Source organism: Hibiscus syriacus, unplaced genomic scaffold, assembly GCF_006381635.1.
Source record: "Hibiscus syriacus cultivar Baekdansim isolate YM2019G1 unplaced genomic scaffold, ASM638163v2 tig00002919_pilon, whole genome shotgun sequence".
Lineage (NCBI taxonomy): Eukaryota > Viridiplantae > Streptophyta > Magnoliopsida > Malvales > Malvaceae > Hibiscus > Hibiscus syriacus.
Window position 1 is genome coordinate 9,738 of NW_024061957.1, and position 24,070 is coordinate 33,807.

General features: G+C 36.8%; 3 protein-coding genes and 1 pseudogene across 3 annotated transcripts; 3 read left to right on the plus strand and 1 right to left on the minus strand.

The window, feature by feature from the left end:
* The first annotated feature begins 5,471 nt into the window (after positions 1-5,471).
* On the plus strand, positions 5,472-10,471 carry LOC120163843 (proline-rich receptor-like protein kinase PERK8). Its single transcript, XM_039173668.1, is given in 11 exon segments — positions 5,472-5,537; positions 5,638-6,199; positions 6,202-6,547; positions 6,583-7,091; positions 7,608-8,015; positions 8,375-8,461; positions 8,675-8,745; positions 8,875-8,951; positions 9,322-9,469; positions 9,756-9,917; positions 10,001-10,471. Coding segments are annotated over 10 exon segments (2,241 nt in total). The 5' UTR covers positions 5,472-5,537; positions 5,638-6,051; the 3' UTR covers positions 10,286-10,471.
* Positions 10,472-11,701: 1,230 nt separating this feature from the next.
* Positions 11,702-13,017, minus strand: LOC120162906 (annotated as a pseudogene).
* An 894-nt stretch (positions 13,018-13,911) lies between these two features.
* LOC120162917 (probable glutathione S-transferase) lies at positions 13,912-14,590 on the plus strand. The gene has a single exon (XM_039172972.1). The coding sequence runs from the start codon at positions 13,928-13,930 to the stop codon at positions 14,588-14,590; it is 663 nt and encodes a 220-aa protein (XP_039028903.1). The 5' UTR covers positions 13,912-13,927.
* A 1,655-nt stretch (positions 14,591-16,245) lies between these two features.
* Positions 16,246-23,755, plus strand: LOC120163852 (auxin response factor 8-like). The gene is given in 15 exon segments (XM_039173674.1): positions 16,246-16,504; positions 16,645-16,757; positions 16,880-16,978; positions 17,067-17,123; positions 17,201-17,356; positions 17,431-17,515; positions 18,562-18,652; positions 18,747-18,911; positions 18,986-19,108; positions 19,728-19,803; positions 20,849-20,996; positions 21,572-22,533; positions 22,625-22,760; positions 22,763-22,814; positions 23,423-23,755. Coding segments are annotated over 15 exon segments (2,376 nt in total). The 5' UTR covers positions 16,246-16,458; the 3' UTR covers positions 23,490-23,755.
* The last annotated feature ends 315 nt before the right edge of the window (positions 23,756-24,070 follow it).

Here is a 24,070-nt window from a genome sequence, read left to right on the forward strand (position 1 = left end):
ACATACCAATTGTTTATGGATATTTATAACGCGGATGCAGGTAGGCAGCGTCTCGTATATATCGATCTAGCCATATAATGTCGAAACCACAAGCCTACTGCAGCTATCTATATTGGTGGGAGGTAGATACTTATACTTCCTGTGATCAAACGGTCCAACGCCAAGCATACGAGAGGACCACAATCCCCTCTGGGTCCTTTCGTTTGTTGTGGTGCGGTCTCGTCTCTGCTAACTGTAATATTGAGCTTTTTGCTTTGTTTCCAGAACGAGTCCATAATTTATCGCATCCAAGTATTTAGCCAAATAAGAGCTCCATCCCTTAATAAATCTCTTAAATCAGCCAATGATATGTAATTTATCATGCTGTCATATATTATTGCCTTAAGGGATGGGATCTGAAGCTCGACGAGAAGCCAATGGTTACATTCCAAAACAGGGATAAACACCTGCAATCATAAGATGCAATTCATTCATTTGCGCACTTATTTATGAATACCTTTAAACTCAATCTAAAATAAACACTAACCTTATCGACCTCCCACCATGCAGGATAAAGTTTAGCTTGTCCATTGCCCAACGCAAATGATTCATCTCGTTGATTCTTCAAGTGAACTGCGTTAAAAGCCGTCGGCATTATTGTATACCGTGTATTTCTTTTATTTTCCTTAAGTTTCCTAATTATTAGTAGACGTGACACCCACGCATCGATATGATGTTTTACAAAAATACATATAGTGAATTACATTAATTTTTAAACAAATTAATCAAATGAAATATAAGAAAAATATAAGACTTACCCCTCCATCGAAATAGCCATTGTCTTCGACCCCTAATAATACGCCCACCAAGACCGATCAAGCAACAAATAGATATCATCACTGAGCTTGCATATGTCAGTGAAACACCCCTGGCTTCGCTCATGTAGATAAAAATCAACTGCGGTCTTAGCCCAAAGGGTGTTATCCAGAATTGTGTCCGGTAGTTGTTTCCTCTCCTCTTCAGATACCGGTATGGTACTGGCTGGTAACTCATACGAGAGCCAACTTGAATCCATCATGTCCGGCACGTCAGAGGGTTTCTCAAGAATCCTACATATGACGCCATGTGAATCGGGCTCTTGAATGGTGGGAGGGACCTCTTCAACGATGACAGTGGCCTCTTGAACGGTGGGAGGGACTCTCGAGGAATGATAAGGGCCTCTTCAACGATAGGAGTGGACTCTTGAGGGATGATAGGCGAGTCGGGCTTCTTCTTGCGGTGTCTTCGCACTATTGGGGTATACGGAGACTTAATAGCACGTGCACGCCGTCTGATGCGTGAACTCTGTCGTGCAAGAAAAACCCGACGTAAAGCATCCACCTTATCGGTCCGCTAAATAAAAATACAAATATCAGTAATAAACAGACATGATATTTAAACAGTGAAAACAAAGATAAATATATTTCAAACTTTCAACCAAAAGACAAAACAAAGACAAATACTAACTTCACAGTGTTAAAGTAAAAAGTTTAGCAGTTTTGGCAGCAACCGAATAAATTTACTAAGCAATCTAAGTGAAATGGTTAATTTAAGTGAAATTACGAGTAAATTTATCATCAAGTTAAATATGGAAAATCTTAAACTTACCTCGTTGCGTAGAGTATGAACTCATTCTGCAACGATACTACCATCTCACGTAGAGCGCAACCTCACCACGTAAAGTAGACACCTCCACACGCCATGCACCATCGTTATCGCGTAGAGTACCGATCTCCTCACGCAAGGCATTGACCTTATCACGTAACTCCCTTGACTCATCCCGTGGAGGTGGAGAACAGGGAGATAGAAGTCGTGGCATCTTTGTCGGTCGCCTATCATGAGGTGATGGTGGAGAAGAGACTCGATGATGTGACGTGATAGGTGAGGCTCTCGTTGTAGAGGTGTATAGTCGGGTCGATCAGGTGATGGCTCTGGGTGAGGTGATGGCTCTCGAAGTGGAGGAAGTGGAGGCTGCTCATCATTCGTGCCATCAAAAAAACGCTGACTAGCTTGCCACCAATCAGTGGCAAGCTCAGCCTCCGTGGGTGTCAGTCTCATTAATGGAGTGTTGGCCTCCTAAAATATAAAAACTAAAACAAAGTTAAACGTCTACTATTATAATGTTTTATATGATAGTATTTGTGTTAACTTACATTATTTATTGTCGCATATGGTATTAAGTCTTCCCAATCCAACATACGTTTCCTCTTCCAGAAATAACCCTAGGAAATCATCTGAGGATTTTAATGCATATGTCCGCATGCTGGGAAAGCCTCGATATCCAAATCTACAAACATTAGTAATTGTTAAATAATTAATTATAATTTTGAAACATTATATAGAAATTCTTACCTTAAAGGCCCAAACAAAGCCTGACAAAGTGTATTTCGACCCATCGCCCCGCAAACTTTTGCGGTCATCAAAGGCAGACGACAACTTAGTCCAGGTAGCTTTCCATATATACGAACCCCACGGAAAACAGATTCCATGCATTTAGGTCCTCTACCAATAATATTAGCTCTTGAGGAATAGGTTGTCTGGCCTCTCTGCCTAGAAAGCCGGCATACAAAGTAGTAGAATGCATACTACAACATCGACGTCATTCATCCGAGTAAAACCATCTTTCTTATTAAACAATTTCTTCATGTCGTCGACGTGTAAGTTTGGCTTCTCTATTGACTCATCAGGAAAAACCCTGGATAACCATGATGGGCGGGTGATATGACGAGTGTACCGGCCTACATCATCGTGTCCGAATCGTAGACCAGTGATTAAGCAGAACTCCTTCCGCCCAAAACAAGTATACGCCGGTGGAAAATGAAACCATATCTCTTCCTCACCACGTTGTATACTGTCGGGTAGATCGCTAGTCATGGTCTGAAGCCACAAATGGGTCAAACTAGCATCTCCACCCGGATGCTGTACTCTCAGCCATGGCCCGAAGCAGGTTTCTTCAAACAATTTTCTTTGTGCAGGTGAAAGCTTCGAAGCAATTGTAGTGGCTAGGCTAACTTTATTCCTTAATGTCAATGAAGCCGAAAAAAATTTCTACAAAAAAACAATAAACATACCAAGTTAGATATACCAAAAATTACACTGTCAAGATATACAAAAAACAAAACAATAAACATAAATAGTAGTTTATTCTTGAAACTAAAATTTGCAACAATGTTTTTGTCTTTTGGTCGAAATAAAAATCGTAACGAGATAATGAGAATCGCAACGCGAAAAACTATCGCAACGAGAGAATCGCAACGCGAAATGACTATCGCGACCAGACAATCGCAACGCGAAATGAAAATCGCAACGCGAAATAAAAATCGCAACGCGAAATGAAAATCGCAACGCGAAATGAAAATCGCAATGCGATTTTGGTTTCGCGTTGCGATTTTTATTTCGCGTTGCGATTATCTCGTTGCGATAGTTATTTCCGCGTTGCGATTTTCATTCTCGAAACTATTCTTCTTCTGCATTACTTCAACCAAAAGACAAGCAAGACAAATACTAACTTCACAGGCTAAACAGTTTAGCATATTGGCAGCAATCGAATGAATTTAATAAGAAATCTAAGTGAAATGGTTAATCTATTATTGAAATTACCAGTAAACTTATCATCAATCTCAATATGAAAAACCTAAAATAATGCAAAAATTTCAAAATAAAAATAAAAAACTAACCCTCGGAGGTTGATTTTCCATTTCTGAATGATTGTGAGGGATTTTTGACTGTGAATGGTTGTGAGGGATTTCGCCGGCGATGGGGACGGAAATCTTCGGAGATGGGGACGGATTTCGCCGTAGAGAGTGAGAGATGGAGATAGGACTGAGTGTTGTGTTTTTGGGTTTGAGGTTATGAGTTGCGATTACTGTGGACGGTTCATTTTCCGATTTATTAAGAAAAAATACGTGTTTGGAATTTGAAAAAAAAAATACGCGTTAATACGAATGGCGCTATGTAAATCGCGTTGCGAAAGTCAGTATCGCGTTGCGAAAGTAAGTATCTCGTTACGATTTTTTATTATCGCATTGCGATAGTTAGTATCGCATTGCGATTTTCCCAATTCGCGTTGCGATTTACTTATTCGCATTGCGAATTGGGAAAATCGCAACGATACTGTAGACCATCGCAACGCGATTTTCAACTATCGCATTGCGAAAATGCAACGCGAATTTGCGATAATGGAGATCACGTTGCGAATTAGCGATCGCATTGCGATTTTGTTGGTCATTTTGGCAAATCCGGAAAAAATTGGTTAAAATCGTATATTATATGGGATTTTTGGTCACTGAGGTTATTTTCTCTTATTTTAATCTAACAAAAAAGTCACTCTAATTATAGCTAAATATACTTTTCTTTATCACTATTTAATTTGATTTACAAAATATAAAATTATTTTTCAAGAATATAATTTTTAAAATGTAATATTACATAATATATTATTAAAATTAGTACATTATTTGATTTAGTTGTTATTAGTTTTTTTTTAACAATTCGTACCTACGAGAGGGGTAATGAACTGAGAGCTTTTACGTTTTAGTTACATGTTCTAGTGATTGTTGACATTTATTTGGTATGATTAAAGAGACACATTCGAAATTTCATTATAAAATAGACAGAGCTCGTTGAAATCACTTTGAGGAGTTTTATACCTTAAATGCTTATATAAGATGAAATGAGGATAGGAAGATTATTGGAATTGATTTAAAACATGTTAGGTAAATGCTTATTAGAATATTTAGTTTAGAAATTTGATTTTGTTACTAAAATAAAATGTTAAGGAAGAATGAAAATAGAAAAGAGTATGTTCTATATAAAAAAAATATATTATTTTAAGAGTAATACGATCCAAAATGTTAGAAATTATTCATTAACAATGAAACGGGTAGGCACTTGTATTATTCATCAACGGTGAGTGACTGATTTGTTACAAATCATAATATTGTTGACCAATTTATTACTTTTAAAATTTTAATGAAGAAAATAAAAATTTACTCAAATATTAATGATCATTTATGTAGTTTTTCTTATAAATTATTTTCTTGTTCATATTATGAACGTAATATTATCTGATAATAAATGAAATAAAATTAAAATTCATTTAGATGTAACAGAGTTAAAATTATGAAAATTATTTAATGCAGCCTGATAACCTGAACTTATTAGTAAATTTTAAGATTTTATTTCAGTACTTGTTCAAAAAAAAAATTATTTCAGTAAATTGCTAAGGAAACGTTGCATGTGCAGAATTATACGCTGTTTTGTCGATCATGTGATGAAAAAGACTTGATTTTGAGTACAGCCTGAAGGCTCCAAGTTGCTCCCACGTTTCCTTTGCACCATTTGCGGGCTCACTCTTATCTCTATATCTCTATCTACAATTCTCTCAAAAGAAAAAGGCTTTCTTTCTTTTTCTTTGTTTTTTTGCAAAAAAAAAAAAAACAAAAAAAATCAATACCACCATCTACCAGTGTGCTTTTTTATTTCAACATTTTAATTTTCTTCAGCTTTTGGAAATATAGGTAAGCATTTTCTAACACTTGAGCTCCTTCGTTTTTTTCTTCTCCTTATTTGCAAAGTTTCGTCCATCCTATAATGCTGCATTTCGATTATTATTAACAGTTGCATTCTCGTTCTGGATGTTGCTTGGAAGTGGGAACTCATTGTTGTGATCTCTAAAATTGAGTTTGGTGATCTGGGTTTTTTGCTTTTTGGAGGCTCTGAGAGTTGGGGTTTTTTCTCTTTTCTTTTGTGAAGTTTGGATTTTTGAGGTTGCCGGACTGTGCAATCTTTGTTGAGATCACGAAGGGGCGTTGGTTGATTGATTTGTTGGATCATTTTGTATTGGGTGTTTTCTTTGTACTTTGGCCAAAGATCTTTGATAGGCATTTAATGGCTCGACTTTTGCTATATTGTGCTGTGGAAATCATGAATAAATATAGTTTTCTGGAACAATAAGAGATTTGGATGTTGAGAATGTTCTAAATCGGATATGAGATTGTAGGGGATATTGTAGTGTTGACCATTTAGAGAAATATGAGTTCAATTGTAACTTCTGTAATTTCACCAGCTTCTAGTGATATCTCGCCACCACCAGCACCTCCTACCTCTTCCTCTGATTCCTCAAGCACTTCGCCATCCCCTACATCATCTGAGCCAAATCAAACTACTGATCCCCAACATCCTCACCACCATCAAATTCGTCATCCCCACCACCTCAATCCCCTCCTCCAGATGTCCCTACTGCTCCTACTCCATCACCACCACCAGCATTGTCAACACCGCCGCCACCAGCTTCATCTCCACATCCATCCCCTCCGGCATCCCCACCTCCATCACTGCTAATATCTACTCCACCTGCTGATAATTCACCACCCTCTCCGGTTTTATCACCACCACCAACTAAATCAAGTGGCTCTCCTCCTCCACAAGTTGAACCAGCACCAACGGTTGTAACTCCACCTCCACCACAGATAATCTTAGGTTCCCCACCTCCTCCAGCTAATGTTCCAACACCGCCCTCCCCAAAATCTCCACCTTCACCACCGCCACAAATAATTTTTAGTTCCCACCTCCCCCGGTTAATGTTCCAACACCGCCTTCCACAAAATCTCCACCTTCATCACCACCAACTGAAAGCTCTTCCACACCTCCTCCTACACTTACACCTTCACCATCTGGCTCTAAGTCTTCTCCTCCCACAACGTCTCCCGCAACACCCACATTATCGTCCCCACCGACTTCGGTTCCCTCAACCTCCTCACCACCTACAGTGTCACCTCCAGCTACTCCAAGTACTCCGAAAACAACTGTAAGTCCTGGTTCAGCACTTTTGCCCACAATTCCAATAGAAAAACCAACTGCAAAGTCAACTAATGGCGTATCTGGCAATGCAACATCCTCTGGTAAGAGTGGTTTAAGCACTGGAGGGGCTGTGGCAATAGGCATTTTTGTTGGGTTTATTGTGCTCAGTCTTCTTGTGATGGCTGTGTGGTTTGTTCAGAAAAGGAGGAAGAGGGCTGGACTAAAAATTGGGTACACTGTGCCTTCTCCATTTGCTTCATCTAAAAATTCAGGTAAAAAAATGAAACAATGCTTAGGGGAGCAGCTTTTTTATGTTCTTCCGTTGGTTGTGAATTTTCTGAATTCAATCTGAGAATTAACTTCATTTCTTCCGTGTTTACAGGATTAATTTTGAAATCCTCAGCAATACTTATTTAATGGTTAAAAAATCCAAAAGTCTTAATCTGAAATGGAAATTTCTCTCATAGTAAGCCAAAAGATTTTGTAGAGAATGTAATACCTAAATTAAGATTATTATTAGAATTTCAGCCAACTTTATACGTCTATCAGCTGCTAACATTGAAGTTATCTTCTTTTTTTCTTGTGTAAAAGTAAAAAGGGAATGATTATGGGTTTTTTATGTGGGAAAATTGGAAAAACTCAGAGTGAATGTTCCATACAAATATATAAATGTTATTCTCAAGTCGCATATTACTTGGGCCATATTTCAATTCCTTCTTTTGTTTTCATTTTTAACCTTGCTATAACTGAAATAATGTTGTATAGTGATATTGGAACTTGCTCTGCAGATGCAGCCTTTTTAAGACCCTGGACTCCACATCGACTAGTGGAAAGTGGTTCTTACAGTGGTTTTTATTCGTCACCAGAGCCTGGTGGGGTCAATAATTCCCGGTCATGGTTCACATACGAAGAGTTAATCCAGGCAACAAGTGGGTTTTCTGAACATAATCTTTTGGGTGAAGGTGGATTTGGTTGTGTATACAAAGGTATCCTCACAGATGGCAGAGAAGTGGCAGTCAAGCAGCTAAAGATTGGTGGTGGACAGGGGGAGAGGGAGTTCAGAGCAGAAGTTGAGATTATTAGCCGAGTACATCATCGCCATTTGGTTTCATTGGTGGGGTACTGTATATCAGAGCATCAAAGATTGCTCGTCTATGATTATGTCTCGAACAACACCCTTCATTACCATCTCCATGGTTAGACTTCTTCTGATCTTAAACCCTTAAGAAACATCTGTCTGGTTAACTATATCTGCTTTTGAGATGTCAGATATAACTTTGAGTTCAAAATGTGAAGGAGCTTGAATGACATATATGCATGATTATACGTCAACTGATAAAGAGGACTCTTATACCAATTTTGTAAGAGGATTCCTTTCCATTAACTGTTTCGGCCCACTGCTCGAGATCCTCTCTGAACTCAAACTCACATGCATATGAGTATCCACCTACACATTGAATCTAAGATGAGGGACAGAAACATGAAAACTACTCTTTGTGGTTCTCTTGACATATGGTAATGTTCTAATGCAATGCACTTTTATGAAATTTTGCAGGTAGAGGTCAGCCAGTTATGGACTGGGCAATACGAGTCAAGGTTGCTGCAGGTTCAGCTCGTGGGATAGCTTACCTCCATGAAGACTGTAATCTACTTGTTCTTCTTTCTTTTCTTTGCCCCACTTTGAGACAGACTTATGCTTCAAACCCTTAAAATATAAGAATAAGAATAAAAGTAGAGTTTAAACAACATAAAGATCTAGGTTTCTATGCTCTTCCTATGATATATTCCATCATTACATCATTCTCATTGTACCTTCTTATGCAAGATTTCTTAGAAATTTTATTGCTTCAATCAGGCCATCCTCGCATCATTCACAGGGATATCAAGTCATCAAACATTCTTCTTGACAACAATTTCGAGGCTCAGGTATGCCATTCGTATTACTAACATTTTCTCAGTGCTATTCTTAGTACTTATATTGGGGTTTCCCCCCATTATTATAATTTCCCCTTTTACACTCTAATTTCTGCCCCTCAATTCATGCTTCCATAATAGGTTTCAGATTTTGGACTAGCAAAGTTGGCATTGGATTCAAATACTCATGTGACCACTCGGGTGATGGGAACCTTCAGGTAAGAAAATATGTCGTTTTGTGATACATCTAGTGGAACTGAACTTACATGTGCTTATGCACGATTTTGTTGTCCCCATATTGCATAAGCATGATCCATTACTTTTGTACTTTTTATCTGTTTAGAACTTCCCCGCTGTAAAACTTACCCCCAAGGTCCATATTTTAAATGCATATTATCACTTTGATATATCTAAAGCACATTGTTGCGATTCAAAGCATTTAATATCCAATAATTTTTAGATGTGACGATCTGTTCAACTGTGCACTGTACTTCCATTTTCCGTTTTATTTGGTCAGCAAACATGTAATGTGTAATAATAAAATTATCATATTCAGGTTTTCTGATTAATGAATTTTTTCTTTCACAGATATATGGCTCCAGAGTATGCAACAAGTGGCAAGTTAACTGAAAAATCCGATGTTTATTCCTTCGGTGTTGTGCTCCTGGAGCTAATTTCTGGACGCAAGCCTGTTGATGATACTCAGCCCCTAGGTGATGAGAGCCTGGTTGAATGGGTAAGGCTACACAAGTAGGTTTGTGTTATCAAAAGGTTTCATGCGCTTTGTTCGGACTTGTTCATAAGATTTAGCTTTTCTTTAAGTCTTACAGTGGTTGAATAATCAAGAATCTTTTGATCTTTTTCTAATAAAATCTGAAATCTGGTGTAGCTTCGAACAAGGATTTCCAAAAGTGCTACACCTAATCGTTATTACCTTGATCATTTCTTTATCTAATGCAATGGAACCTGTGGCAGTGTTTCAATGTCAACTGTTTTTAAACTATTCAAATCTTGTTACTTAGGCTCGACCATTGCTTGCTGAAGCAATCGAACATGAAAGCTTCAAAGAGTTGGTGGTTCCAAGGCTGGGAAACAATTATGTGGAACATGAGATGTTTCGAATGATTGAGGCAGCTGCCGCTTGTGTGCGACATTCAGCTGCTAAAAGACCAAAAATGAGCCAGGTAAATATGTTTTCAGAGTGCGGTAACTTCGTTTATTATAATGTTTGGCTTACAGACGAAATTCTTCGACATTTACTTCATAGGTAGTGAGAGCTCTAGACTCATTGGATGAGTCATCGGATATCACGAATGGAATGAGACCCGGCCAAAGCGGAGTCTTTGATTCGGCACAACAATCTGCAGAAATCAGGTTGTTTCAGAGATTAGCTTTTGGCAGTCAAGACTACAGTTCTAGTTACTTTAATCACTCTCAAAGCAGTTGGAGAAGTCGAGAATACGGTAGTCAGGATAGTTGGAGAAGCCGAGAGCACGGGAATCCAAGCGGCCGGAGTCAAGAGCATAGGGACCGTAGCACCTTAAACCCGTAACAACTCGGACAATTTCAATGGTATCCGAACACCCCAGATTGAGAAATCAGATGGCATCAAAGTTTTAAAGGGGATAATGCCTTTGCCTTAACTCTCAAATTTTGGGTAAGATTTGAAGATTGAAACATCATGGAATCAGGTTTTGCTGCTCACCATATTGTGTAATGTTTGATCATTAATTTGTTGCTTTTTAATCATTCCTTCTATTTATTGTATTTATTAATTGTATGAAATTGATATTTTTTCATCTTATTATAACTTATGTAAAATTATTTTTTAAGGAAATCTTTTAACTTTTGGATGAGGATCTCACGGCATCTATTTCTATTGTATATCATTACTTTAATTTTTTTTAACTGAATTATCTATTAAAATATAGGATGATGCTGTCACTATTGACGAGTACAAATGAACATCATTAATAATAAACATCATTAAATTCATTTATAAAACGTTAAATTATTAAATATTAAACGTATAATTATAAATTAGTGGTGGGATTTGAACCTGAGATGCAAGCCAAAAAATTAAGTACCCTAATTACTAAGTTGGACCACTAAATTTGTCTAATATACAAAACATAATTTATATAATTTATAATATAGTTAATGGTAATAAATGAACTTATAAAGACTCGAACATGAAATAATTAATAAATATTATAATTGATTAATAAATGAATATGTTTTATTTATATTTTAAATCACATTTAATGTAAAAATTAAAATAAAAGTAAATTTAATATGTTATAATTGAAATGTATCATTTTATATATTTTAAATTAATAAATTGTCTTCATTATTCTAATTTTATTGAACTGAAATGTATCATATCTTATATCTTAAAATATTATAACGTCAATTGGATTCTAATCTTATTTAAAAACTCTATATTAAAATAGACTAATTCAATAAAATCAAATTTCCCCTAAATTTTTCTTCAAATATATAATGAATAAATAATAAAATATAAAATTCTTACTCTAACCGGATATAAACAAGTCAATGTATAAGTTAAAATGCTTACTACAATAAGTTCTCAACTATAAAAAAAATTCTAAGTCAACGAAGCTCTTCGTAATATTTTAATTATAATATATTAAATTTTTTTTTTAGTAAAATGATATAAAATATAAATAAAAACATTCACGCATTAATCAATTATAATATTTGTGTATATATATCATATTTGTGTATTAATTATATATATTATGTCATGATAGATTTGTCATTTGAATGTTACACTCAGTGGTAAGGGCGTTTTCTTCTTCTCTCCACGTCTTAGGTTCAAACTGCGCCAGTAGTGGTTATTGATTCAATTTATTTTTTATTTATTTAATTGGTGACATGTGTCACTATTTGATTGGATAAAAAATAAATTGAATCAAATAAAAATATTAAAAAATCCAATTACATATTAAATTGTGAGAGGCACATTATATTGAACACACTTTTGGCAGAGTTTAATAAGTCTCGGGTGTGCCAGTTGAAGGTCCAACTCTTCCTGTGGTTACAATGGTGCAGGCTTTTCGAGAGTGTGGTATAAAGCACTGGAATCTGAGAAAATTAGTAAAGTGTTGAGTTTCCATGGGAGATTAAAAGAAGGGTCCTTGTATTGCCACCTCAGTAAGTCACTAACTCTCCTTAGCAGGCCGATGCGGCATACTGCTGTAATCTATGCTATGACAAAGCTCACCTGAAGAAATGAAACATACGTTTAGTCAGACAACTTGTTTATTGTTCTGTTTGCTGTCACTAGCAAGGCACCTGTCTAAACAACAGCCGATCCTTTTCACTAGTGCACCGCTTTCTCCATCACGAAACTCCAAAAACAGTGTAAAAGACTGAATACTCGGGAAATGCTCCACCATATAAGCTCACGTGCATGCACGTAAAGCTAAAAATTAGAGTGATACAATGGAAAGACTTTGAATACCATATTTTACATATATTCAAGTTTGATATACGTATTTAATATATATATATATATATATATAATACTAATAATAATGGTTTTAGTGGGAAGATATCTTTAGAACCCGAGAGGTTTACGTGTAGGGACAATAATCAATGAGGATAAGATGTTGGCTAAGGCCAACTGAAACTTGTAAAAAGAAGAAAAAAATCTTACAGATGAAGGTGGAAGTGACTTGGCGAGTTCAACACTCCTGATAAACCCTTCCAAATTCCGATCACAACCGGCGTTATGGCTCGTATCTCGACGGCGTAAACAAGCATCCCTTTGAAACCAATGTCGTGGACTCTCCTAACGCAGTTGGCCGCATCCTCCGTGGTTTCACCTGCTCAAAAATGTTGAAAGAAGGTATGTTTTACGGTTTTCAAATTTCAATATGGCATCACGTACAAAACTTGTTTCCATGAGTCTGGAATTCATAACCCACATGGCGAAATCGACGAAACGCTCATTGGAAGCCAACCCGAGGGTGGTCGATGAACGTAGGAGTTTCAAGGTTGAAACCGAAGCGAAAAGCTTTTGGTGATCATAAAGGTTGAGGGTTGTGGTGGTGGTGATAGGTTCGTTAAGGGAAGTCAGCTGTTTTACGAAGTCATTGGGTTCAGGCTTTTTGTCGAAATTGAGGGGTGAAACGGCGGCAATGGAGGCGGTGGAGGCAGAGTTAAGAAACCTGGTGAATGAAGGGAGGTTGTTGAGGAGCTTTCTTGAGAGAAACTTTGTTGTCATAGAAGGGAGCGACCGGACATAACAGAAGTCTTGGTCTTTAAAGGAAATTTTTTTTATATTAATAAAAGTATGAAACAAGGTGGGAATATATAGAACAAAGTAATAATTTTTTATAAATTTAATTTAAATTAATTAAATATTAATGATGTAAAAAATAATAGGAAAATTTACAAGTAGGTGACTAAAAGGATAAATTGTAGCAGGTTGACATGTTGATGACTAGTAATGCAAAGTTTCTATCTAATTTATTAACCGGCAAAAACGTTTCATGGGTCTGTCCCGTGTTATATCTGTTACCAATTTTTATGATAAACTCACATTTAATACCTCAAAATAATACTTTTATTCTATTTTAAGCACTCAATTATTTTTTAAAATTTTATATTTACCATTTAGTTTTATTTTGGTCACCTTGTTAAAACATTAACGGTGATAATGACGTGTTACCATAAGATAATATCACATTATTATTGAAAATAAAATAAATCACACTTAACTCTTTTAACATTTTAGTCGAGGATGATGAACAATGACGGATTTAGAAATATTTTTCTATGATGAACGTATATATATATATTAATAATAGAAATTTTTTCGTACAAAAAGAATACAAATAAAACTTTAAAATAAATATCATCAATTAAACAAGTAACTAATAAAAAAATAATTAAATATCAACCTTGAATAATACATGCATCCGCTATATATTATCACTACCTTCCGATTAATACAAGGCAAACCTTCTGAGCATATAATATAGTACCGATGATCACTATGTACTACCACGATGTTTTCTCAACTGCCTGCAATGTCCAAACTTGGAAAACCTCGTCACACTGCTAAACGTAGTCTGTATAAATTCGGTACATTTCCACTCGTTTCTCCACTGCAAACAAACAAAAAAACAGAGAAATTATAATCTACCCTTCTCCTAAATCAAAGATGTCGAAGGCAGAGCTTGTTATTCTTGACCATTGGGTTAGTCCATTTTGCATGAGGGTGAAGATTGCCTTGAACGAGAAAGGCCTTCAATACGAAGCTCGAGCCGAGGACTTGGTCGGCAGCAAAAGCGAGTTATTACTCAACTCCAACCCCATCTACAAGAAAGTCCCCGTGTTTCTACACGACGGAAAACCCTTGTGCGAGTCTACTATCATCGTTAACTACATCGAGGAGACCTGGTCTTCCCCTCCGCTACTCCCGCCGTGTTCGTATGGCCGAGCTCAGGCACGCTTTTGGGCTGATTATATTGACAAAAAGGTATTTGATGCGTGCGGGAATATATGGAGAAGCAAAGGGGAGGTAGCAGTGGAAGCTAAAACGGAGTTTATAGAGATATTGAAGGAATTAGAAGGTGCCTTGGGGGACAAGGATTACTTCAATGGTGCCACGTTCGGATTCGTTGACATCATAGCAATCCCTCTGACCTGTTGGTTCTTTGCGGTGGAGAAGATCGGCGGGTTTAACGTGGCGGATTTGTGTCCCAAGTTCTACGGTTGGATGAAGAGGTGTTTGCAAAGGGAGAGCGTGGCCAAAGTAATCGCAGACCCTGAAAAAGTGTACGAGTTTGTCTTAATGTTCAGGAAAATGCAGGGCATCGACTAAGCCTTTCCCCTTCACTTCCAGCAAGATACAGTAATAATCGAAGGGGAAACAAAGTAATCACAAATTAATGTCTTCTTTTCTAATTTGCAAACGCTCGCTGCTTTTACCTTGTCCTGCCTTTTTTTAGTAGTTCTCTTTTCAAATGAAATTATGACCAATTACCAGTTGGTCTCGAGGTGAAAGACGAGAGTTAAAATCTTAATATTACGGTGGGAATGGATTAAGTTAAAGAGGGTTATTTTATAAAATTAGATATTAATAATTGTATTAAAATAATAAATAAAATTACTTTTATGACTTACAATATGTTATTAAATTTAATAAAATATTTTTTCATTTGGGTTAAATTTGATTGGGTCTAGTGTGGTTAAAATATAGTTATGCCTTAATTCTTAATAATTTGAGTTTAATAAAATTATGTGTTTTGGATGTTCGATTCACTTGAACACCGTTGTTTGCAGCTGCTATATATTATCAACTTCATTTACTTTCTCCGGTGATCACGATGATCACAATTTTATATTGTATATGCATACATGTCTGTTTATCTTAATTTTAAAGAATAAATTTGATCACAACAGACACATAAAAAAAACAAAGTAGTAATAGTTTAACTGAACGAGTAAAGTATCACACAAATCATTTTTATTTTGATTTGAATATACATCCATTTAAGAATCGGATCGAATCGAGGTACGGCTTGGTTTGTTCAAAGAAACATGTATGATCCCAATCCCAAAAATATTTGTATGCTTCCTCCATCCGGAGAGAAATTTTCATCCCCAAAACATGTATGGCAACTGTGAACATGTATATATATTTGTATGGATTTTAGGGTTTTGATTTAGCATGAAGGGTAACAAACTTTCTAAAGGCATTTCCACTAATTGATATAACAAGATGATGGACAGTAGCATATGCAGATGTTGGCACCACACGTTGATAAAATTTGAATATATAGTTTCTTGTAGGCATTAAATGCTTTGAACCCCCTACATTTCTACCATTGCAACCAACAACGTTGTACCACCACAGCTTTTGTAGTTTCCTTCACCTAAAATCGTTTATCCTCTATATTATTAAAATTAAAATTAAAATTTTATATTTTTATTTTATTTTTAATATAGTAATAAAAATAGACCCTTGAATTTGTGATTAGAGGAAAGTGATGGACTTTGGATTACCCAAAGTCAAAGTTAAAGTAATAATTATATTCTCTGTTTCTGACAATTGTTTTCTATATTTACTCTTTGTTTTTTTTTATTTCACTGGAAGTCCACCTGTTGATGACTCCACCCTATTAAAACTATAATGGAGCGCTATCAATCGGTACTTGTGACAGCGACCACTGGAGGATGGTCGCACATGCTCTGCTGTCGTATCACACCACCTCATAGACGCTCCAGATTCTCCCGTACGGATGACCCAACGGTCCAGATTGTCTCTCCTCCAAGCTCTTTAAACTCTTATCTCTCTCTCTCTCTCTCTCAATACTTCCTGCTGCTTCAGCTTCAGTTTTTGGTGGTCCACTCCCCTATAAAAACCACTTTCTTCCTTACCCTTGTTTTTTTAGTTGTTTTGGCTGAGTTTTTTTTGTGATTTAAGAAAACCCCTTACCCTATACCCATGGCGTTGTGATGGAAGAAGAAGAGGAAACTCTTTCATCTTCTCCTCCTTCCTCCACTTTCCGGGATTAAGATCTAAAATGGGGTTTGCTTTTTCTTTTTTCTTTTATTTTAAATTTTTAGGGGTTTTGCCATTTCATGTGCAACGATTGCAGTACGAGTGAAAGGTTGTGATTTGTTGGGTTTCTTACTTTAATTTAGAATTATCTTCTTTCGAACCAGAAATTAAGGTTGATACTTGATATGAAGCTTTCAACATCAGGCCAGGGTCAGCGGCAGGCTAACGAAGGTATTTTTTTTGTTCAAAGTTTTTTAAATATGATACATTTTTCATGTATCTAAATTTTGTTACAGATGCACATAAATTGATTTATTTGATCATATTTCTTCATTTATTCAAATTAACGATGAATGAACAATGATTATTAGGGGAAAACAAGTGCTTGAATCCTGAGTTATGGCATGCCTGCGCTGGCCCATTGGTTTGTCTACCCACCGCGGGGACCCGTGTCGTCTACTTTCCTCAGGGTCATAGCGAGCAGGTCTTTTTTTACAAATAAAATAAAATAAAATTATACGCAATCAAATATATCTCCTTTTCTTTCCGGGTCATAAGTGACGTTTGTTAGTTCCAAATACAATGGAAAATGTGATCAATTTTCAGGTAGCTGCCACCACTAACAAGGAGGTCGACACCCACATTCCAAATTACCCCAACTTGCCTCCTCAGTTGATATGTCAGCTCCACAATGTCACCATGCATGTAAGTTCATTCCCTTTTATCTCTCCATTTTCAGTCGTTCAATGGCTATAGAGTTCAAACATTGCTTATGCATGTGTTATAATTTCAGGCTGATGTTGAGACAGATGAGGTATACGCCCAAATGTCACTGCAGCCTTTGACACCTGTAAGAAGCATGGCTTTCTTCTTCACTTCAATATGTAGTTTTGGGTTTTATTTTATATGTTCTCTTTTGCCATATAGGAAGAGCAGAAGGATACGTATCTTCCTATGGAGTTGGGGATTCCAAGCAAGCAGCCGACCAATTATTTCTACAAGACACTGACAGCAAGTGATACTAGTACCCATGGTGGTTTTTCTGTTCCTCGTCGTGCTGCTGAGAAAGTTTTCCCGCCACTGGTAATCTATGACTTATATATCTTCTGCCTTCGAGCCAGTTTCTTAGTGCTGACGTGTTTATTCTTTTTTTGCAGGACTTCTCCCAGCAGCCACCAGCTCAGGAACTTTTTGCAAGGGATCTACATGACGTTGAGTGGAAATTTAGACATATATTTAGAGGTTAGTTTCAACTACTGCTCCAATCTAAGCATTCTCATAGCTTATAATCACGTCTAGGTTATTTGTTCTTTTCTCCTAAACCCTCCAGCCCACCTCTCTCTTCCAATATTTAAAGAAATAAATAGTTCCTTTTTTTCTTTACAAGTTAATTATTGGTGTCAGTGGGACATCGGACTTATATCCGTGTTTTTGTTTAATGACATTTTCTTTGATTTTGGTTAATAGTACCTAATAGTTCAAAAAAGGGAGTTAACTGAGTCATATACGTTGTCTACTATGCAACTTACATTTTATTTAAGTTTTTCAGTGCCTGGTGCATATGGTTTTAAGTCATTTTATCTCCCTAGTTTTATGGTTGTCTTTGTTTCAGAGGTACGGTGCCTTTGCTGTATTTCAACCTGGCACTAAGCTAACTTTAGACACGGTAATGATTCACAAAAGTGAAGACTGATAGGTTGCTTTTTCTAGCCCGTATTCTTGAAACATCAACTTTCAAATGTAGAGAGGCATCAAAGCCATAGATCAGTAAGATGCGGACACTCTCAGAAGATCAATGTTCAAGTTAAAATTTTATGATGCATGCTTTAAGAGAATATGGAAGTTACTGCCACTTGTTTAGTTATCATTGCAATGTGTAATTAGAACCGGTATAAATTTTCTCCTTAAATATTGAAAACCTTGTAACTAAGTGGTTTATCTTGGCAGGGTTTAGGACTGGGAACTAACAATTATTAAATAAATTTCTAAACTCAAAAGTATATCAACTGAGGTTTACGTATCCTAGATTTTGTTCTGAGTTGATTGACTAATATATTTTATATATTCAGGCACGCGACTTTAGTCATTAGTGTATTCACTTGATATTTTCTATAATGGTTCTTTTTGTGCCTGTAGGGAACTATGATTGGACCGTCTTTTTGTAATCTGCTTTAGACTACTATTTTAGTAATAAACTAGATTTTCTGTTGTTGGACACTAAAACTATTCATCTAAGACTACAACTATGATTTTCTATTTAAGTTGATGTGGTGTCACCCGACTTGCAGGACAGCCTAAACGTCACCTTCTTACTACAGGCTGGAGTGTGTTTGTTAGTGCCAAGAGACTTGTTGCAGGGGATTCTGTTCTTTTTATTTGGTATTCATATTCTTCTTTTTCCTAATCATGCTGCTGAATAATTTTTAAATGGTACATTGCATTATTGCCATATATTGTCAAATTTTGTAATTAGGAATGAAAAGAACCAGCTTCTTTTGGGAATTCGCCGTGCCGCTCGCCCACAAACTGTAATGCCATCATCTGTTTTATCTAGTGATAGCATGCACATTGGACTACTTGCTGCTGCAGCTCATGCTGCTGCAACTAATAGCTGCTTTACAGTATTTTATAATCCGAGGTGGTGATGATTTCTTACCTCTGATTGATTCTTTATGTCTTATCTGTTAACAAAGTTGTTTTTCTAATATGCAGAGCAAGCCCATCTGATTTTGTGATACCCTTTTCAAAATATGTCAAAGCTGTTTTCCACACACGTGTCTCAGTCGGGATGCGTTTTAGGATGCTTTTTGAGACAGAAGAATCAAGTGTTCGTAGGTATTATTAATGGTTCTTGAAAGTCCATCTATATATTTTAATTAGAATTTTTTGCTGAACTTTTTATACGGTGGCAAATAACTTGTGTATATATTGAAGTGAAGCTGTTTTATGCTGATTACAATTATGAGGTAAAAGGATCATATGATAAAGAAGCTTGGTCCTTGTTTTAGTATTTGAAACTTTTTCTTTTTTTTACCTTAAAAATGGTTGGATTTTATTAGCTTTAGTAGAACTAGAGTAACTGTAATGGTTAACAAAACTTTGGCTATTGCATCATGCTTTACTAGTCCATGCCACATTTTTGTTATTATTTTGAACTTCAGGATAATAGGTCAAGGTTTCAACTTTTCTATTATGAGACTTCAAATATTTTTATGCCACATAGGAGCGATTGAGTGTTTTTGCCAACTTTGTTCTTTTTTCTGTCAAACTCACATCCGGTTGATTTTGTTTCCCAGCAACCCAGCCGAAGTTTGTTTGTTGTAAGCCTGCTATTGAAAGTGTAGTCTTAATGCAATAATGCATTGCTCTCAATAATGTGGAACCAAAGAGCTATTCTTTTTATATTGCACCATTTATTTGTTCATATTTAAATGCCAAACCTCCCCTTTTCTAGGTATATGGGTACAATAACAGGAATAAGTAGTTCGGATCCCGTTCGCTGGCCAAATTCCCATTGGCGGTCTGTGAAGGTAAATTTTAACATATTTATGCATGGATCACTTAATAGATGGTGCATGGTATATTTCTTATTGTTCGCGATGATATGATGTTATATTCTATTTTTTTGGGATAAGTTTCATTCATTGTCCAGCAAGCAATACTCTGCTACAAAAATACATCAGTAATCACTGTCCATCCCAAAACTATACATGGCAGCAAATTCCCCAAACTATACAAGGCTTGTTATTTAACCTATCATTCATGGTTATCTTTACATTGAAAAGTTTAGCACAAACTGTTTCTTTTATTCTATCTATAACCATCATTTCAGTACTATTGCCTATCGAATGCACTAGCACAAACTGTTTCTTTTATTCTATCTATAACCATCATTTCAGTACTATTGCCTATCGAATGCACCTCCTAAATATCGTACAGGTAATTGCAACTTTTGCAAACCCTGTGACCTCTTGCACTTGTTGTAAAGTAGCTTGAGACATGTCAATCTAATACACCTCGCTTTAGAAGGGTTTAGTTGTAGCCTGTAGAATTTTGAAATAGAATGCTTTCTCATATCTGTATTCATCGACATTATGGGTATATATGCCTGTAGAATTTTGAAATAGAATGCTTTCTCATATCTGTATTCATCAACACTATGGGTATATATACAAGTATAAAGGTCCTATAATATGTAGAGTAATATCTTACATTAACTATGTAATATCCTACATTAAATACAATATATATTAATCCTAAGATTTAGCCTACAAATATCTCCTAGTTGTTCTCCAGTTTTCACATACTCTGTAGTAATCAAACCTTGTTGAGTTTGTAACAATTGGAACTATACATCCCAAATTGCATTCCCCAGTTTACATTTCTTTGTATGTATATATCCTTTGAGTTTTGTTAATAGATGCAAAATGCTAAAATTAAGGACCCCATCAGTAGTCACCTCAAGTCCCATTAGGATGCATGGCATTTTACATCTGATTATGAATTTTTTTTTACCTGCTCGCTTTTCTTTTTCCTTTTAATTGAATTTGATTTCTTGCCCACTGCTATGTGTAGGTTGGTTGGGATGAGTCAACAGCAGGTGAGAGGCAGCCAAGGGTATCATTGTGGGAGATTGAGCCTTTAACAACATTTCCAACGTATCCATCCCTATTCCCCCTCAGATTGAAACGCTCTTGGCATTTTGGTTCCTCATCTTTGCATGGTAATTCTTTCTGAGCTTATTCCCTTAAGCTCCTTTCCTAAGGCTTGGCATTTATTTTAAATTTAAGCTTTGAGATTGATTAACCTGTTCTTTCGGGGCTGTGGAATTATGATTGTCGGCTGCTTTAGGCAAAGTGTGTTTGATAAATCTTCTTTGGGGGTGGGGGGGGGGGGAGAAAGGGGGAACTGAAGATAAAACTTTTCCTGTTTTACAAGAGCCTTGATGAGAAGGATGGCTCTCCAATGTGATAAGACATGAAGATTTAAGTTTGATGGTCAGGCTTTTCTTTTCCATTTCTTTGGAGGGTCTTTGGAGGTTCATCTCTCCATACTCAAGTTCAAATGTGTGTCGGACATGGGTACTTCAAGAAATATGACGAGTTGAAGTTACTTTAGAGATATTTCAAATGCTCTGCCAGTATTAGAATCTATTAGGTGTACCAATTTCATGTACAAGTGATTTACAAAATCAATGAAAATGATTATCGTGCGGCTAATGTCTGGCTTTCACTGCTTACCTTAACTTGGACAGTTTGATCATGATGCATGGGTAATATGATTGCTGTGTTCTTGCAGATAACAGAGATGATATATCTAATGGATTAATGTGGCCAAGGGGGGGATCTGGAGAGCAAGGACTGCAACCGCTGAATCTTCAGCCTTTCTGCTCATACCCATGGATGCAGCAGAAACTAGATCCTAGTTTCCCTGGAAATGATTATAATCTGCAGTACCAACACATACTAGCCAATGGATTGCAGAACTTTGTGAGTGGGGATCTGCTGAGACAGCAGTTGCAGCAATCTTACGCTCAACAGCCAAGCAGCCATAGTTCACTTTTGCAGCAGCAGCGAGCTGCTTCACAGTCAGTTCTACATGACGTTATGCAGGCACAGCAATCCCAAATTCTAACCGGGAGCTTTCCCCCAGTCCTTGGACAAGAAGTGAGCAATCACTCAGAGGAGCAGATTCAGCAACAGCATAGCGTGATTCAAAGTGATCAGCTCCAGCAGAGGCAGCTGGTGAATGAGCCTTCATCATTTCTGAAACCAGATTTTATCGACTCAGCAAAGTTCTCAGAATCTGGTCCCCCTCTTCTGAATATGCTGGGTTCATTGTGTCCTGAAAGCAGTGCAAATCTTTTGAACTTCTCCACAACTGGTCAGTCAATGCTAGCTGACCAGTTACCCCAACAGTCCTGGGCCCCAAAGTATACCCATTCACAGGTAAATGCCTTTGCTAGCTCAACATCTGGTCCACAAGTTTCTCCTGGAAAAGATTCTATAACAGAGCTAGATATTGTTAACACGGATGCTCAGAATCCTACTCATTTTGGTGTTAACAACGATTCCTATGGCCCTCTACTTCCAACCTCAATGCCTGGTTTCACGACATCTTCAAGTAAAGCTGATGTGCCCTCAATTCCATTGGGGGATCCCTCATTCCAGAATCCTCTGTATGGTTTCATGCAAGACTCCTCAGAGTTGCAGGGCACAGGGCTATTTGACCCACCGACTCCACCTCCAACATTTGTCAAGGTATATGGACTGTAGTTTCTAATGTGGATTTCGTATTCATCATACTTCTCTCAAGGTTACAATGATGATCTATGTTTTCGTTTTTTGGCAGGTTTATAAATCGGGGTCGGTGGGACGCTCATTGGACATCTCCCGGTTCAGCAGTTACCATGAGCTGCGAGAGGAGCTGGCTCAGATGTTTGGAATTGAGGGGAAGTTGGAAGACCCTCTTAGATCAGGCTGGCAGCTTGTTTTGTCGACAGGGAGAATGATATTCTTCTCCTTGGAGACGACCCATGGGAGTAAGTATTTTCTATTGTTATAAATTAGTCAAACTCCTCATGCAGAGGCACGCATGCATGCGCGATATGCTGTTAGATTGGATTCACAAGTAAAGAACTCGGCATTGCATTTCAAAACATGTTCTCTGCATACTCATGAAAATGAGATCATTTTTATAGTTGGACAGATATCTTCAGTCATCCGACCTTTTTACTATTGATTTCTAAAGTCAAATCAACTAAAGTTCTGATCGTTTCAGGTTAGTCTTTTGAATTAATTTAGGTTTGTACCGGTTAGGGTTAGGGTTCGGGCTAGGCAAATTTGGGTTGTTGACTTTTCCTGATCATAGATAGGTAGTGTTCGGATTTTGGTCAACTTTGCCAGCAGTTGTTTAAACTAATTGGAAAAATACAGCCCTCTCTTTTAACTGCTTAAGCAACTGTTTCATCATTGTACATATCCTTTACAATGGAATTGCAACATCGACATCGCAAGACCGAATCACGTGGTTTGTGTTAAAACACGTTTAGCTTTTCCTCGTATTTTGATGACATTACATTTGTTTATCATTTCGGCATTTAAGCGCATGAAAGCATGGTTAATTTTTGTTTGGTTAATGAAACTGCAGGGCATTTGTGAATAATGTTTGGTACATTAAGATACTTTCACCGGAGGATGTGCAGAAGATGGGATAGCAACAGGTGGTGCCTTTTAGCTGATTCCGAGGTTGAAAGATGAACAGCACCAGCACCGGCATTATCACTGGTGGCCGAGGTCGTATCTTGGTCTGTCTACTCTTAACATGTTGGTTGAGTTGAATAAGAACCAAATTCCAGTAAATTTTGCAGTATCCACTCTTGGTGTGAAGAACCTTCCCACTATTGTGTAGGACTGTTGTATGCTATTTGAATTGCAAGCACGATCACATATCAGAATCAGACTCGATCTACTATGACTTCATTATATTGTAATGGTTCTAATGACATCTGCATGCTTTTCTTACAGAGTTCTATTCAGGGCCGGCCCTGAGCATAGGTTAGGGGTGATCGCCTAGGGCTCAAGTTTGAGGGGTCTATTTTCAAAAATATTTTTAAATTTAATAATTAAAAAATATTTTTAAACATAATTTTTTATTTTAAACACTCAAAAATATGATAATTCAATGGGTCCCAATAATTAAAAAATATTTTAAACATTATTTTTTATTAAAAAACTCGAAAACATGGTGATTCAATGGGTCTCATTTGTCTTCTTGTCTTCTTGTCATCACCTTTCG